The sequence below is a fragment of the Microtus oregoni genome, unplaced genomic scaffold (assembly GCF_018167655.1).
Source record: "Microtus oregoni isolate MIOR12 unplaced genomic scaffold, Mior012 000040F_ref0000088, whole genome shotgun sequence".
Taxonomy (NCBI): Eukaryota; Metazoa; Chordata; class Mammalia; order Rodentia; family Cricetidae; genus Microtus; species Microtus oregoni.
In genome coordinates, this window is record NW_024543207.1 from 22,481,487 (window position 1) to 22,499,697 (window position 18,211).

Consider the following 18,211-nt stretch of genomic DNA (forward strand, 5'->3'; position numbering starts at 1 on the left):
CAGAGTGTGGGAACACTCATTGCTGGAGCCTTCTAATAAGCCTGAGGCATACGTACATTCATTCCTAAGTGCCCCCAAGCCCTGCCATATAGCCAAGCTCACCTGAGCAATGGGTGGTGGATTATGAGGGTACCTTGCTGTTATCTGTGACATTGCAGGGGCTCCTTGTTTTCTCTCCCTCTATTAGATGCCCTTTCCCCCTTCTTAGATGGCTCGTAGTGTAAGTGACACATCACACTATTGTCAGTGTTCATTTTGAGTTCTCTTACGTGCATTATAATGCCATTCAGTTTTCTGTTTGAATGGTGTGGACTTTTGGCTGCAGGCTAACAGGGAAGGCAGATATAGATAAAATCCTTGGAGGGTAATTGGACGTCAGGGACACACTATTGTCATGGGATCTGGCTTTCCCAGGTAACAAGGACAACATCCAGAAAGCATGCTCCACCTTGGGCTTTATCCAGGAACATCTGAACTCCTAGCTTTCCCTGGGACAGGAGGCTGGGAATGTGACGGGGAACAGCAGGTTCGGTTTGACCATATGAACTGGGAGCAGTTCCAGAAACTCACCATACAAGATGCCCAAGCAAGCACTAAGATTGTAAGCCTGGTGGCCAATTACAAAGTTGTGATGTCCCGTTCTATTCCAGGCCCTGTGATTGGTCCAGTCCAACTACCCAGCCTCTGCCCCAACACTCATCACCTACCACTCAACCTTTCCATCATGTCATGCAAGCCAACACCCATCAGCATTACACATGGAGACAGAAAACTAAAGTCACTCAGCCCAGCACTTCCCTTCTGAAATCCCTGACCTGTGTGCTTAGATGCTAGCCCTGCCTATCCTGGGTCCAAACATCAATCACTCCGTAATCCATACATGTATTCCAGACATTATTCCAAGTCCTGGGAATCAACCATACCATTGCTGCAGCCCTTCACTGATGAAGTAGACATTCCACAGATAGGACAGACAGCCCATAGATATAAGCTAAACTGAGTAGCAGAGCAGGCAGGGAGTCAGGAGCCCAGTATCAAAACATTAGACACTAGAGCAAGACCTCAGGGAGCCCAGGTAGTGAGCACAGGGAGGGACGTCTAGAGCCTCAGAGAAGGGTGTTACCTACATGGGCAGTAGGGGAGGGGCCATCAGCAAAGTACAATGGTCTGAGGATGGATTGAATCCAGGGAGAACTGGACCTATCCTCTGGGTTGGGTATTCCAACAGGAGGTCCTAAAGGACCTCTGGAGGTTCTGAAGGGTGTCTAGCCAAGGGCTTCCAAGGCTTGAGTGTGCTTGGAAAAGGAGCTGCCAGGGACTGTGGTGGAAGGGTAGGCTTTGGAGGGCAGAACGGATTTGGAAAGTCAGCTCTCATGGGGGAACTAAGATATATAAGTGAATACTTAGATTGCAACCCTTATCAAGGAGGGATTCTAACACCCGTGGGCAGAAAGGACCTGGGGGAAAATGGGAGTGTGCCCTGTGGTCACAGGCCACAGTAAGGACTGCTGTCATGGAGGAGCAGACTCCCAGGCCACAATACACAGGATCTAGATGTTGATAAGCCCTGGATTGTGTTACAGAGTATAAACTGGTTGGCCAGAAGGGCTGGAGGAGCAGTATCTGTAGCCTGAGAACTCTACTCAGGTGAAGTTGGGCTTCTTGATTGTGACACAGAAAGGATTTTAGAGAAAGTTAGTGTGAAACAAAGTTAGAGCTTTTAAACCATTGTAACAGATTTGGCATAGGGTTCACAGAAAGAGGATTTTAGAGGAAAGGGCAGTATATGTATAAATGGCAGTGTGCATATGGGTATGGACTTCTCGGGAGTCACTTTGAGACTGTTTTTACAGTAGCCATGTATAAAATTTTGGTGGTGAGTTCTGAAGTTATATCTTGAAGGGTTGCTAAGATTTTTTCCCCTAAATTAGATTGTAGGGAGGGTTCTAATGTGCACTAAGTAGGGTTACAGCTGAAAAAGTAAAACTCGAGGATTGTGCAAGGGGGTTAAGACACGGCTATTTGTTGTGTTTGAGTCAGGGTCTCATGTATCCCAAACTGGCCTTAAATTTGCTACACAGTCAAGGCTTGCTTTGAAATACTTCTTCTGCCTCCTGAATGCTGATATTACAGCCATGCAGTGCCACCGACTATGACAATTGCTTCTATTTTTTTTCTCTGTAAACAAATCTATAACCATATTGTGAGATTCCCAGAAAACTGCAGGTTTATATCTGGGAAAGGGATTAAAGTCATATATGTTTAGTTAGGCATTACACATGATTTAATGCCATTTTAACATCATTTTCTTAAATATCTCCATATAAAAGGAATATTGTCTCTGTGTATGCAAAGTTCACAGCAATTTTAAATTGTGATGGAATTCTTGACTTTCACTTGGCCAGAAGTTCGAGGACACTCTGGAATGAGAAATCCCTTTCCTGTCCCGTGTCTCCTTCATTTTCTCTGTCTTTCTATACTGACTCAAGTTTACTTAGATGGCATGATGTGCTACCCAAGGACTCCAGGTTCTCAATGAAGAAAAAAGGGCATCGCTGTGTGTATATAATAGGGTGTAGCAAACCGCGAAACTAGGGAAACCATCTAGCTGCTGAGGGGGTCAAGGTAGGAGAAGCAGGTCCCATTTATCAGGTAGAGTCGGGCAGTGACCTGTCTGGCCTCACGCTGCGCTCCGCCCAGAGGGAAGCAGTTGTCAGTGGGCTGGGTGCTGCTCGACCTTGGGGGCGAGCGACCTCGAGGACCTCCAAATCCACAGGTCCTGGCTGCTAGCTCAGGAGTACGCAGCACCCTGAGAGCCCAGATTTCCAGGCAGGGGCCCAAGCGACTAGGTGGGTGTGAGCAGGGCCGGCGTGAGTGCCTCTAAGGCTGAACTGTTTGCATTCACGTGTGCGCAGCGGGGGCGGGAAAGCCCCGCCCTGGCGCGGGAGGGGGCAGCGGGATTAAAGGCCACCCCGGCTGTCGGGGGACCTGACTGTTGCCAGCTCCCGGATCGCGCTGAGCGCCGGGACAGAGAACGCAGGGACTCACCACGGTATGCGTGTTGGCTCCCAAAGCTGAGCAGCCGCAATGTGGCATCCGGCTCTGGAACCAGGCTGGAAGCCGCTGCTGGCGCTGGTGCTGGCGCTGACCAGCCTGCGAGGGGCGACAGCCTCTGAGGCGGAACCCAGCGCAGATGAGAGCTTCCAGGTGGTCACCTTCAAATGGCACCACGTCCAGGATCCATACATCATCGCACTTTGGATCCTAGTGGCTAGTTTGGCCAAAATCGGTAAGCGGCCCGGGGTTTTTTGGATCACGGTATCCCATGACTGAGTCTTAGTCAAGCCCTTAGAGTCTGTACCTCCTGTCTTTGCCCTAGAATTTATTCCTTTCTGAGGAAGAGGCACATCCAGGGAGAGTTGGTGCTGGTGTTGGTTGGAGAAGCACACCCGAAGGCATCATACTCTGGTCCTACAGGGCAGGTGTCGCCCACAGTCGCAGGCTCAGAACGACTGCTCTGCCCAAATCCTTCTCTAGTTAGCTGCCCTGCTGGGTACCTTGGGGCTTGGTATTGCACTGAGTGTAAGTGGCACCGGCATGAAGTCTCATTCCAGACAGTAAAAATAAATAAATAAATAAATAAATAAATAAGCTTTGTTGTTGTTGTTCCAGACAGGGTTTCAATAAATAGCTTTTGATTAAACCCACGAAAACTCATGACCCCTTGTCTGGAGAGGAGGATGGTGCTCCTCTCATAGCTGACTCAGTGAATCTGGAAAGTGGGACTGAAAAAGTGCCTAGCAAGGAGAGAGGAAGGTCAGACCTCTTAAAAATTTTAGGAGGATCAAAGCTTCAGTATCTTTCTGGAGGTGGTGATACGTGGTCTCTGTGGAATTTAGTAGACCCCTGTGTGAGGAGAGCAAGAACAGATGCAGAGATCCTAGCCTGCCAGTTTCCTTTTGGGTTCTGCAATAGAAGAGGCAGAAAAAGCCCCTCCAAAGACCTGGGAGGAAGCATGCCTCTTTAGCAGGACAAAGGAGGGGTGAGCTGTAGAGAGAACATTTAGAGAGCTCAGATTCAGAGCACCTAGTTAGTGAAGGTGCTGTTTCTTCCTCCTCCTCCTCTTCTCCATCTTCTTCTTCTTCCAGTACTTCTTGCCGCTTCCTCTTCCTGTCTATTTAGCCTGTGGATCTAGCACTTGGTTGTCCTCACAGGCACTGTCTGATTGAGTTTTTCAGTAAGGTCTGTGCTGTCTGCTGCTGTGACAAGATACTAATGACTTTTTCATACAGACTGTCCAGGAAAGGCCAGGGAGGTCCCCAGGAGGCCCTTTCAACAAGCTTACCTGCTTCTCCGTGGGCTGCAGCATCCTCAGTCTGTGTACTTTCTGTGTTATCTCTGTGCCCTGGAGTATAGATTTGGAGCTTAGTGTCTCAGCTCAGCAGCAGCCAGGTTTCTCTGCAATGCTTTGTACTAGGCTAGCACACTGACTAAGGGGCAGCCTGGCCCCTAAGGGCTATAGTTCTGCAGGTCTCTAGGGGACATGAACTTGCCCCCAAAGGACTGGCCACCATTAAGAGGATCACTAGTGGACAGGCAGCTCTGCAGAAGGACATCTCTGTCTTAAGTAGTCTAGTGGGCCCAGGTGTTCCCTGTTATTCAATTTTACCTCACTCCTGACTTCTAGAACTTACAGAGTTGGCCCTTCCCAGGTCTCCAAGGCCTCCTGGTGGCTGAGTGGCGCTCACCAATCTTTCCAAGTACCCCCACCAATCCTGCTTTGTCCTCCAACATGCTTCCCTGCTTAAACCTGCAGGTGTTGGCCCTTGTTGGCCCACTCCCTGTCCTCTACTGCAAGTCACCGGCATGTTCAGTGAAGAATATGGCACTGGGTTTTTTTTTCCACAGAGGTTCCTCAGATATAGCTGCACACCAGGTAGCAGACATCTCTGTACCTTTAAGACTCCATCGGTTCACAAGACCCTCTCCTCTAAGGGCTAAAGCCTCTGCCCCAAGTTCCATCCCTTTCTATCCCAACAATAGGCAGTTGCAGCAAATATTCCCCAGTACTAGCTCTTGGAGTGGATTTACTTTAATAGGACCCTACCAGGCACCCATTGTCCACCCTTAAATTCTATTACAGAGGCATGAGGGAGAGAAGCTGAGGGAAACACTCTGCAGGTTCAACTCTACTCTGCCTGGCTTTAAGAACAAACCTCTTGGTGGCAGTGACTCCCATGCCTAACTCTTGCCTTACAACTCTTCCCTCGGCTTGTGAACTCTGGATTTATCCAGATCCCTGCTGACTTTGACCTGTTCTTCAGAAACCTCCCAGATGCCTTCCCTGTCCAACCAACCTCAGAAGCCCCATCACATCCACCTCACACATAGCTCTGTCCTCAACATAGGCACATGGCTGACACATATGTGAACTTGGGTAGTATAGCTGACTCTTCCACAGCTCCCAGACAAGGGCATGGCTCTCACTGGTTAAGTTCCACGTATTTTAAAAAATGTTTAGGTCTGTCCACACTGCTTCACCCTCAAATTGTACAGAAACTGCTTTCCAGGAGAGAATGGGAAGGTCTTATGCTGATAGGATTCATATTTTCTTCTGATTGTTTCTAACTCCTAGCCCAACCTTGTAAGGTTAGGAGGTCATAATTCTTCCAGCTGGTTTTGACCTAGCTCGGGAGTACGACATGGACCCTAGAACACAGGTCACGTGATTATTGTGGTTGGTGACTGAGGGAGGCAAGGTGCTTGTGTACAGCACAGGAGTGGAAGACTGAGAAGGGGCCAGGCAGCAGGTATTTCATTTTTTCAGGATAGTTTTATATTTATCTTATTTTTATTTGTGTTTGCTTGTGTCTGGGTTGGGGGGAGAGGAGTATTGTCTGTGGTAGAAGACCAGAGTCCACCCTAAGTGGTTGAGATGCTCCTTTCTCTGTCCACGCACTTCCATTTGGGAATCCCCAACCTATGGCCACAATGTTTGGACTCAAGCCTGGGTAGGTGCTATGCTACAAGAGCCCATGTCAGGGCACAGGCAGCAGTAGCTGTCAGACTCCATCTAGGGTGGACTCTGGCAGCTTCAGGAGCACACAGTAGGAAGTTGTCCTTCAGGAAGAAAGAAAAGAGAGAAGTAGGGTGGCTATGGAATAAAAGGGAGTAGGAGAAGGCAAGGTCAGGAGTCTGAAGGGATGCCAAGGGAGGTGGTGCAGAGGTTGAAGAGAGACTAGAAGCAGGGGCTAGTGGGAGCTTGTGCAAAGGATGAGGAGAAACTGAAAAGAATCTGGGAAGAGACCAATGCAATGCTAGGGGAAGACAGAACCTCCTTACCTGCAGGCCTTAGAGGACTTTGGTCCTTGCTAAGTTGTGTCAAGGGTGGGCCTCAGTCACGACTGGCTTCTCAGACCACTGTTTTGGTTACAAGACAGAATATAAGACCAAAGAGGCTGTGTGGAGAGCAATCAGAACTTCTTCTGGGCTTCAAACTTACTGGAAGGAAAAGACTATAGCAGGGTTATCAGCATACAGCTTTTGGTTTCTTGTTACTGTGCTAGGAGCAGAGTTGCCTCTGGCTAAAGCCAGAGAGGGAACTAGAGGTTGATGAAAAAGACGGGAAAGGATAGGAGGAGGTGATTGTAGGGGAGAAGAATGATATCCCCCAGGCCTTCCAGGCAGTAATAGTGATAAATCCCAGCTGAGTCCCATCAGTAAAGAAACAAGAGCCTCTCAGACCAGAACAGAATAGTGTGAGGGCCATGTCAGCAAGGCAGAGACAGTGGGAGACAGTCTAGGTGTAGACTATAACACAGAACTCATGTGGCTGAGGGGGTTCTCTAAAATCTGCTGGGAGTCATTGAAGGTATAAAATCTTATTTTGGGGAACTGCCCCTGGACAGTTGCTTGAGCTGTAATACCATGCAGCATTTGAAACTGAAGCATCTGAGGAAAGAGGAAAGGTTAGGAAGTACGGTAGCATTGCAGGGATGGACCCCGCAATGGCTAGTCCTGTCTATGTGTACAGGTGACCCTGCTGCTTTCTAGAGAGAACATTAGGCCTTCTAGGACTCTTGTTCTGGGAAGCCTCACTGTGGGGCACAAGCATCCTGCCAGCCCTCAACAAACGGCTCATTGTAACAAGCCAGACTGCTACACCACCTCTGCGCCCTGGCAACCTAGTCATTTAGTTGGCTTCATGTCATGTCATGGCTCTATCCCTATAGTCTGTCGTATGTTGAGACTTCCAATTAGGTTTCTTTGGGGTGTTTTAAAATTAGGGTTTCTATGGATGTGTATGTCCCAAGTCTCTCATAGGGTCCTCGGTGTGTTTGCAATGAGCCTGCCAAGGTTAGGATCCACTCAGCTGTCCTTTCTCCACCCAGCCCCAGGGTTTGGAGCTTCCCTTAGAAAAAAGCTTTTAACCTTCTGTGTTGTAGGACATGGAGGTCCCTGGGATCACTGTGCCATGGCTACTAAGGCTCAGGGCACCATGTTTTAGGGTGCCACATCTCAGTGCTGAGGCTGAACAACACCCCTAAATTCTCTCTCTCTCTCTCTCTCTCTCTCCCTCTCCCTCTCCCTCTCCCTCTCCCTCTCTCCTCTCTCTCTCTCTCTCTCTCTCTCTCTCTCTCTCTCTCTCTGTGTCTGTCTGTCTGTCTGTCTCCTCTCGTCTCCCTTCTCTTTCTGCTCTTCTCTTCTCAGACCTCTAGCCAGGGATATGGTTTGGCAAGTACTGGTGAATTTAGAATGCTCCCCAGCTCTCCCTAGCCTGGCCCTGCCCTAAGGAGTCAATGGCTAGTACAGTCGAATGCCATCACTGGCATTGGACTAAGGGGAGGCCTGCCAGTGAGTGTTTTAAGGCTCTGAACTGAGTGCCAGCTGAGTTCTAGCTAAGTCTTTCTTCAACTCTAGCTGGAGCCCAGACTCTACCTCCTTCATCCCTAGCCTTATCCTCCACACCCAGCTACCTACTACCCCACTGCTTCCCAGCTTAGAAATCCCTAGGCTCCTTCAGCTCTTGAGGATACCTTCCATAACTCCAAGCTCTTTTGATTCAAGTAAATGTGCAGTATGTTCTTATTGAGTCTCTGGTGGCTAACCTGTCTGCACTTAGCAAGGATTCTGCAGGTTTAGGAGTGAATACATGCAAGGTTGGGCATGAACAACTGGTTGGATACATGGATATGTTCATAGAAAGATGAGTAAATGACATGCTGATGAACCTGGCTTTCCTACCTTAAACTCCCAGCACCCATTTGGTCCTGAGTCCAAGGAAGAGATTCCTAAGTCCTTAGTCACATTCTTCCCCAAACTTCCACCCAATTTCCTGTGCATGGCATCCCTGGTGACAACATGTTTTCAAGCGTGGCAGGCAAAGGTTGCTCCCATAAGCTTAGAGTAGTATGGGTGTCACATCTGAGTGTCAATCTAACATCTGGACAGGTGAGGTCTGTCAGGCTTGTGTACATTGGCTTTTGCTTCTAGATGGTTGTTCCTCTTGTCCACGTCTTTCACTGAGTGCCATTTCTCTAAGAAGGATCTCCTATCTGAAGGAGAGCCCTCAGACTGCTGGCTACAGGGGACAGAGTTCAGACTGAGGGGTTGGAGAGCTGATATAAATGCAGAGGAAGTTGTCATCTTGGACACAGTAAGGAAAACTTCAGAGTAAAGGGACTGGACAAGTTTAAGCCCTAGAGACCCAAGAAGTGGGGGGAGAGGGAGGGCAAACTCTGAGACCATCAGGACCAGGATCACTGGGGCTGCATTGTTGATTGGAGGAGGTGTGGTCAGGGACAGATGGAGGCGCTCATGGTTGGGTAAAGGGTGTGGACTTTGCCTGGGGCCCCCTGAAGAACACCCAGCTCCTCTCTTCCCTAGACAAGTATCCTGAAGGCTTTGTGTAGAGCTAGCAATCCAGCTCTGGGAGCGATCTCTAGATGAGAACAAAACCTGCATCATTTCCAGGTCAGATTTTCAAGCTGTCTCTGAATAGGGAAGTATCCAGTGAGGTGAAGTGGCCTGGTCCTCTCTCCCCTCCTGGGTAAGTTGGGAAATCTGCAGGATTTACCACCTGCTGAGTTGATTGCCAAAGTCCAGTTAGTTTTGTATTCTCTGCTGGGAAAGAGTTTCTTGCAAGGCAAAATGGGAACGTTAAAAGGCCTGTTTTTAGGGATTTTTTTTTTTTAAGAAAATGAGAAGTGGAAAATCACTAGTTGCTGAAGGCTTTGTGTTAGATTTGGCACAGGATTGTTCAAGGGACCCATAGCCTCTCTCCTGATGTTCTGGGACTGCTTTGTGTCCCTCAGTCTGAGTCAATAGAGGTTAGCATCAGCTAGGCCTTTCCGCTAGCCCTCTCTGGGCCTCCTGAGCCTCGAACTTTGGGGGACAACTACCCAGGATACAGTAATACAGGGAAATGAACACAATTTCTCCTTTGAAAATGAGGACCCTGGAACTTGGGGAGCTCCAGCTGCAGGGTGGAAGTAGTGTGGCTTATCTCAGTCTAGCAAGGAAGACTGGAAGAAGTGGGGAGGGAGGGTATAAGCTAGTGAGATGTGGATCCACCGTAAGCCTCTTAGGAAGTGTGCCTGTGTGTGCAAACAGCACAGACTCATTACTGATTATGCTGAGCATGTGGGTGCACACACGACCACCTGTGTGTATGTAAGTGTGGGTGATTTTGCACGTGCATATTCACACTGCTCATGTTCTTGCCCCCACACCTAGACTCTGTCGAAGGAGCGTGTAAGCATACTTTGCCCAGGAAGTGCCATGTCTGGGGCCCATTTCTTCATCTCATCTAGGAGACCAGTGTTCCCCATCCAGGTCAGTCCATGGAGCTGACTCCAGCCTCTAAAATTAGAAATCCTGAGAGGACTTTGGGCTGGGAGTAGAGTTCCAGGACTTTAGGGAGGGACAAGTGAAGATGGATGCATATTCTCCAAGGAGGCACGGTGCATTCAGGGCTCCTGGAAACACAGATGTCAGTGATGTGCCTCCCACCCTGGACTTGGACACTCCTGGTTCCTACCTGTAGATGTCACAGCATCTGATAAGCACTCACAGCAGCCTGGTTCCACTGTCTGTACAGGGATAAGCTCCTGTCTCCCCAGTGCCCTAGGCATTTCACAGGACATGAGCCAGCATCTGCATCTCTCTATGGAGGAGTAAGAAATGAGCTCAACAGATGAGGTACTTACAAGGTACCTGGTGTCTGAGAGGATTCCAGAACATAATGGTAGCCAATAAACCAAAAATGTCAAGATAGTCACACAATAGCTAGAAACACCATTGCCAAGCTGGACACTGTATGCGTGTGTGCTAAGGAACGTTTGTGGAGGTCAGAGAACATCCTTGGAGTCAGTTCTTTCCTTCCACTATGTGGGTCCTGAGGATTGAACTTAGGCCATTAGGCTGGGCAGCAAACACCTTTACATGCTCACTACCTGATTTTTAAAAAGACTGATAACCCAAGTTCCATTCCTGGGGCCCTCATGGTAGAAGGCAAGAACTGACTCCTGAAAATTATCTTCAGACCTCTACATGTCCTAATAGTCTCTCTCTCTTTCTCTCCCTCTTTCTCCCTCTCCCTTCTCTCTCTCACACACACACTCACTCACATATGAAATTAACAAATGCAGCAAAAAGTATTTCATTCTTATAAAATGTGTGTGTGTGTGTGTGTGTGTGTGTGTGTGTGCGCATGTGTTTGCGTGCATGCATGGGTGTGGAAGTCAGAGAACAACTTTTAGGAGTTGGTTCTCTCCTTCCACTATTTGAGTCTTCAGAATAGAACTCAGATTCTCAGGCTTGGTAGCAGGCTTATTTGCTGAGCCATCTTGCCAGCCCAACTTTCAGTTTTTATTTCTGTTTCTTGAGATTTGAAGGTGAATGTAGGTAGGTATTCACAAAGAACAGATGAGCTTTGAGGGCAGTCTATTCCTGAGGACACAGTACCTCCCACACAATGTACTGTTGCTGAGTGCTCACTGTGAGGACAGACTAGCCCCAGGTGTGCTACCAAAGGAAGAGTCTGCGAACAAATGGGCAGCCTGCGAGAGCCACAAGGCTGTGTTTGGCTGTTTATAACCCAAACCCACAGTGTAGGATCCTGATCCCAACTATAGGAAAGTTAATATTTTTTTTCACTTTTATACATAGGATTTTATTTTGCACTGCTGAAACAATTCCATTCTAGACCAAGGGAGAAAAAGAAAGGATAAAACCACCACAGAGAGTAAACGACTAAAGCTTTTCCACTTGAACAGGATTTCCATCTGTAGATTTATTTTCATCACATCCCCTCAGAACAGACAGTAAGCTTACCATAGTTGAAATATTATAGATAGGTTGCCACTGAAAGAAAAATTTTACACAGTCACTGTACATCAAGGCTGACAAACTGTCCTGCATGAAAAATATACTTAGAAATCGTGTGACTGGAAGGGAACATTATTGTGTCTAAGGGAAGGTAAAGTGGCATGGCGTGCCCTCTCGATGGACTCACTCTCGGAGTCACTTAGTGTTGGGATTTCCACTTCCGCCCTTCCCACCCACCACACTGTTTTTACCCAACAGCACTCATTAAGGCAAACAAATTCTTCTGTGAAGCCATCTCAAGAAATTGTGGACAAATAGCAAACTTTTGGCATTAAAACAGGTTAACACACACAGCCTTTAGTAATACAATAAGCTTATTTTTCTTGGACTAGTGACAAGAAGAGATGAGCATGCTCATTAGCGATGTCAAAAAGTTTATAAGTCAGTGTCCAAGCAATTCCTAACAATGCTTCTGTAGCTTCAAGCTCCGAACAGTGTAGGGTTTATGCAAATGCATTAGACTTCAAGCTTGGCAAATCACACCCAAGCAGGTTATTAAACTATATATACAGAAAGCAAATGATAAATACAGAATTCAAAGAGTCCTTCTGCTTTTCCTTATATCCTTGAACTGACAGACCTTCTGAGGACAGTCCTACCATATTAAACATTAGGTAACCACAGATGTTGGGAAACCTAACTACACAAACTGATTTAAAATACTCACCATGACTTGTAGTGTTTAATATAATTCAGCTCGTAGTCAAGGGCACAAGACAACATTTAACAAAAATAATCACATCAATTGACCTGTGTCGCCGATGATGATGTACTTGAAGAGATAGGCGTATGCCACCAGGCTCACGGCTCCTCCTCCCGCTGTGCGCCTCCTCCGCGCCCTCACTGGCGCCGATCGGTGAACCCGGGCTCCGCCCGCCGTCGGCCGCCGTCAGAGCCAGCAGCAAGGACCCGAGGGGCAAGAGGGACCGAAAGTTAATATTTTTAGTTTAAATTGTGTGTGTGTGTTCATATGTTTTTGTGTGTTCAGTGGCTGGGGTATGTGCCCATGCCACAGTGCATGTGAGGAGATGACATCACAACTTTCAGGACTCAGTTCCCTTCTTTTGTGTGTTCCAGGAATCAAACTCAAGTCATCAGGCTTAGGAACAAAGTGCCTTTACCAATGGAACCATTCTGTAGACTCCACTTGTTATATGTTTAAGAATTTACAGTCTTACTTTGGAGCATTTAGCCCTAAATGGGATGTCTTTATCATATCCTTATCCTCAGGGTTCAAGGATTTATGCAGACGAGGATGCAGAGGTGGTGGGTGACTCCAAGGAAACAGGGTTTTCCAAACACAACAGGGTTGATGCACATTTAAGCTTACTGAGACTGTGACAGGTTGCGCAGATAAAATCTCAGCATGGAGAATGGGAAGTGAGCGCAAAGTCCCAACCTAACCAAGAAGCTGTTTGCAATTGATGGCTGATAGGAGAGGGAAAATTAGTTTTTTTCAGTGGAGTGATCCTGGTTATATCAACTCCACTCCAGGGCAGTCTCTTACCTTTTAATTCTCTTAAGAGTGCCTTTTGCACGGCAAAAGTTCTTAATTTTAGCTGGAAACAGCACATGGCAGTAATCCTAGCACTTGGGATCCTGAAGCAAGAAGATGATGAGTTTGAGGTCAGTCTGAGCTATGGGCAGTAAGAACCTGTCCCTTTAAAATAAATGTTTCTAATTTTCAAATTTCTAGATAACTGTTTTATTTATCTCACCCTTTAAAGTTAACATAAATTTATAGTACAAAACAATGAGTTTTATTATGACAATTTCACACATATATTTTATGTACTTGGCTTACCCATCCCCATTTGCCCTCTCTTGTAACCCCCTTTCCATCCCCACTACTGGTGGGAAGTCTTCTGCTTATCTTCTTGTTACAGGCCATAAAAATTCGAGAATCTGTATGTATTTATTAGTTAGTTTTCACATCTCTGTGACAAAATGCCTCAAAATAAAAACATCTTGAAGAAAGGTGTATGGGTTCACAGTTTGAAGGTACATTCTATCACGCTGTGGAAGGGTATGGGTTCACAGTTTGAAGGTACGTTCTACCATGGTGTGGAAGGGTATGGGTTCACAGTTTGAAGGTACGTTCTACCATGGTGTGGAAGGGTATGGGTTCACAGTTTGAAGGTACGTTCTACCATGGTGTGGAAGGGTATGGGTTCACAGTTTGAAGGTACGTTCTACCATGGTGTGGCAGGCCCAGCAATGCCAGTGTAAGGCAGCTGGTCACCCTGCATCCACAGCCAGGAGGCAGAGAGAGACACATGAACGCTGGTGCTGAGACCACTTTCTCCAGCCCTTGGAATGGTGTTGCCCAGATTTGGGGCCAGTCTTTCTTCTCTAGAAAGACCCTCACAGACACACCCAGAGATATGCCTCCTAGGAGAGTCTAAATCCCACTAAGTTGACAGTAAAGATTAACTATCACACCACGTTAGAGAAAAATGCCCTATTTGTCTTTTTGTGTCTTGCTTATTTTGTTTAATATGATGTTCTCCATTTCTATCTATTTTCCTCCATATTGTTTAATTTTGTTTTTATGGCTTTATGAAACTTCATTTGTTTATGTACCACATTTTTATGACTGCCAAATTTATATTCTCACTAGCAGTGTATTAGGGTTACTTTTCCATGACATCCTATGAAGTATTTGTTGCTTGTTTTTTTGATTACCATTCTGAACAGAGAAAGATGGAATCTCAATGTAGTTTTAATTGTGTTTAAGGGATAGTTAAGGATATTGAACTTTTTTATGTGTTAATATTTATGGGCCACTTGTTCTTCTTTTGAGAAGTTCTTTTGGTGTTTTTAAATATGTTATAGATATTAATTTTTGTCAGGTGAACAGTCACAGATTTTTCCCAAGTTTTTAGTTAATTTAATTGTGGGGGGGGGTAGTAAGGGATTGGAACTCAAGGCTTCATGCATTATCAGCAAGTGCTTCTTTAAGGACTGACATCCCTAGCTTTCCAAAGTTTTAAATTTTAGTGAAGTACAACTTATCCATTTTTTCTTTCGTGTACCATGTTTTATTGAAAGAGTCATCACTAACCTGAGATATTCTAGACTCTCTCCCCTCCATGTTATTTTCTTCTAGAAATTGTAAAATTTTGCGTTTTACTCTCTCTGCTGAGTTTCTACGCTTCTCTGCCTACTCTTGGTCTTCGGCGGTGATCTGTCTGCTCTCCGGGGCAGTTCCTAAGCCTCACTGCAACAGTTCAGGCAATTGTGGTGTTAGCTTCACCTGTTTTCCTTCAGCATTGAGCATCTGTTCCTGGGCTTCTGCCTCTGCAAATGCACTGTAGACCAGGATGTCTGAATTCACAAAGTAACTTGCTGCAATGAAGCAGGAAGAACCAACATTTTGGCAAAATTCAGACTTCTAATCCACAAACATGTAACATCCTAATTTATTGTCATCTGATTTAGTCCATCAAAGTTTATGGCTTTTGTAATGCGTATCTTGACATTTCTGGCGAGGTTGATTTATGTCTCAGTTTTGTGCTAAGGTATATAGCAGAGTGTTTTAAATTTCAGATTTTGTCATGTTCTTTTGCTGGTATGTAGAGTAGTGGACTTTGTGTGTGAGTGTTGCATTCTGTCACCTTGGTGCAGTCACGCATTGTGTGTGAGTGTCTCATTCTGTCACCTTGCTGCAGTCACGCATTCGTTTCAGAATCTTTTGTTGATTTTTTTTGACTTTCCACATAGACAGTCATATCACCTGTGACAGACTCTTGATATCAGCAAACAAGGCCTTAAGGGACTTGGCTGTGGCCTATGTGCTGGTCAGGGAATTTTTGCACACACCAAATGTTGCTGTGCTCTGCTTGAGGTGAGGGCTCTCTTGTTTTCTTCTTGAGAGACCCAGAGTCTCCTTACCCAGCCTTGCTTGGTCCCCTGACACTGTCCCCATTGACGTGGGCCATCTTTGCATCTTATGCTTTTGTATTAAGATCCCTCTCTTTAATGTATTTTCTTCTGAAGCTTTCCCTTAGCCTTTTGGTCAGGGCCACAGGGCCAGGATTAGGAAGCAACCTGGTGGTCACTGAGGTGTTATAATCTGGCCATTCTGGGGACAAAGAGGTGCAGATGTAAGTGCTTTTCTGTGTGGAGTTTGAGACACTGCATGACTTCTTTCATGGTTTATTTCTACTTTGGAAGCCTTGCTCAGCCTTCTCTGTACAGGGATTCCTCTCCATGGAGTAGTATCCACTCTGTTTATAACAGTATCTTGGGGGCAGGTCTACTCACCTTACAGAGTCATATATTTTCTGCTGTTTAGTCTAGAAGCATGGCTCTTCAACTTATGTATTCTCTTCTATTTTTCTGGTAGGATTTCTTAATTTCATCTTTCAGGTCTTCAGCTGATTTTTTAAATTACTAATCTTGTGTTGTTAACTTGTAAAAGGCCTCTTTCCCCTCCCTCTCCCATTTCTCTTTCTTCTCTTTTGCTTTCTTTGTTGATCCCTCTGCCTGCCTCCCCACAAAATGCTGCAGAACCTCCTCTCAGTGTCAAACCCCCTTGCCCAGTGTGCTAGCATCCAGTGTTTCCCCACTCCAGCCCATTACTGGGTGACCATGCATCTACTGCAATCCCCTGAGGTTTTCAGAGTAAGTCTTGGGCTAGACCATGTGCTGGGGGCATGAAACCTCATTGGAACACAGAACAGGGGTATGTCAGTGTGGTATTTGTGGAATACCCCCTACTTCTCTTAGGCCTATGTAAAAACATTGGAAATAAATACAACAAACAAGCCCTCTGCTCTTTTGTTTTCTTTGGGTTCAAAAATAAAGTAAAGCATTTGGAGATCCAGTTCTCATCTTCACAACATCCAGAAAAAATGAGATTGTCATCTTACACCAGGAAACGAAGTCCAAAGATAAAACTGCCTATTAGATAGTGGACAGGCAAGTCCTGGGAACAGAGAGCCCTCAGATGTGCAGGGACCGTGCCCTTCTGGCTCCACAGATAGGGGCTGTTTGTACCTTGCAGGGTCACCTTGCCCCAGGAGGTGTTGGTGGGGGCCCTCAGGAGGTCCCTCTGGGCTCTGAACCATCTGTCTCAGGGGAACAACTAGGTGAAGGGTGGCTGTTGGCATGAATCCTCCATTAACACATCAACATTTTCACATACCATTGCCCAGTGTGTCCAAACCCTGCCCTCACTGAAGGCCTGTGCCTCTGGGCTACTTTATGACTTTTTTTTTTAATTTTCAGAGTTCCAACTCACATATAGCCTGTGCTATATGAACAGCAAATCTCAGTAGTCCTGGTGAGCTCTTGTTTTGAGTCCAGGAAATGAATGGTGACAAAGTCCTGGCTTTGGAGACAAGTTGTGCTCCCAGGTGGTAGTGACCATGACCATGTGAATGGGCACAGGCCCAGTGAACAACAGCCTTAGGATATTGTCACACAGTTTATCTGCACAAAAGACGTCCGCGGAGAAAATGCTTTGCTGGTATGAAGGTCAGCAAGAGTCATAGCTTCTCCCCAACAGGGATTGTGCTTGTACACTCTTTGTAGCTCTTAGAATATCCACCCGTGTCTCCTGTCCATCAAGAATCATTTGCTTTAGTGAATTTTACATCAATTTGATCTTGGGGTCACTCTTCTGTCAGGCCCATATTCCTCTCACAGTGGCTTCCTATGACGTGATAGACTCTGAGAAGGAGGTGGTCATGGCTTGCCTGGCCTCTGGTACTTTTCATGATTTAGGGAAGTCCTGGTGGTGCCAGGTCACCCATGTTGGCTTAGCTGTGAACTCTGCTCCTCCAAACCTCATGTATGTTATTTGTAGCCATCATATCTGGGCTCAGTTACCACGTCTCTATACCACTGTACACAGTTGCTTGGTTGTACCAACAGAGTCTTGATGTGCCTTGCCTACTTCTTACCCCTAATCTCCAGCCTGGCAGTGGGTTCCCTTCCAAACTCGAAGGCCCTGGACTCAGCTTCATGCTATTACCTGTGTAAAAGGACCTAAGACGATATTCTCTATCCAAGATCCCTACCAGGTACCCTGTGAATCAGTTCTGCCCTTAGGGGGATGATGGTCAGGTAACTCAGAGTTTGTGAGGTCTTGGTAGGCACAGATGGGACAGGTTTGGAGGTCTATTTGAAAAAGAAGACAGGGACCTCTCTGAGGTCTCTGCTCTGAGCTTAAGGGACATGGGAAAAAGTCATTCTGGCTATATGTCATGGGTTACTAGGAGCTGGCTTTGTTTTCAGTCTCTACATTTAAAATATGCAACCCGGTCAGCACTAAAGATTGGAGTTGAGGTGCTTGAGGCCCCCAAGGATCTGCTTCAGAAAGCCAGGGCTTGTCCACAGTTCCCATCCGAGAGCCCAGGCTTCCCTTAGTGCCATCTCAGTCCTCCATGATAAATAGCAGGGATCTCCTGGAGGACTATGTGCTCAGGGAGTGCCAGATATGGGGATGAGGGAAGAGTCACAGAGCAGGTACCTCCTTGATGGGTGCATGGTGTATTGAAACACCACTAAGACGTCAAAGCCCCACTTCTCTATCATAGGTACCTCAGTGGGCCAAAGCCCAGTCCATTTTAGATTCCTGTGTCCAGCTCCTTAGGCCCTCCAGGTAGCCATTTGTTCAAATGTATGAGAAGAAACCAAGACAGCGGAAGGGACTTCCTGAGTGCAGCCTCTGCCCTCAGATGACACCTGTGTGCCTGTCAGTATCCCAACCATCCCCAAGTTCTCCTGAAATGCCCATTGTTTTCAGGAAGTACAAAAATATTTCTGCAACATCATTGAGATGTATGTGCACCTTGGGTGGAGGGTGCCTGTGCCC

General features: G+C 46.6%; 1 protein-coding gene across 2 annotated transcripts in view; it reads left to right on the top strand.

Moving 5' to 3' along the window:
* The first annotated feature begins 2,981 nt into the window (after nt 1-2,981).
* Nucleotides 2,982-18,211, top strand: part of Slc9a3 (solute carrier family 9 member A3) — a 48,898-nt gene continuing 33,668 nt past the window's right edge. For both annotated transcript variants that reach the window (XM_041632217.1, XM_041632218.1), the window contains exon 1: nt 2,982-3,289. In XM_041632217.1, the coding sequence (XP_041488151.1) occupies nt 3,088-3,289 (202 nt within the window). In that variant the 5' untranslated portion in view covers nt 2,982-3,087. The remainder of the gene's footprint in view (nt 3,290-18,211) is intronic.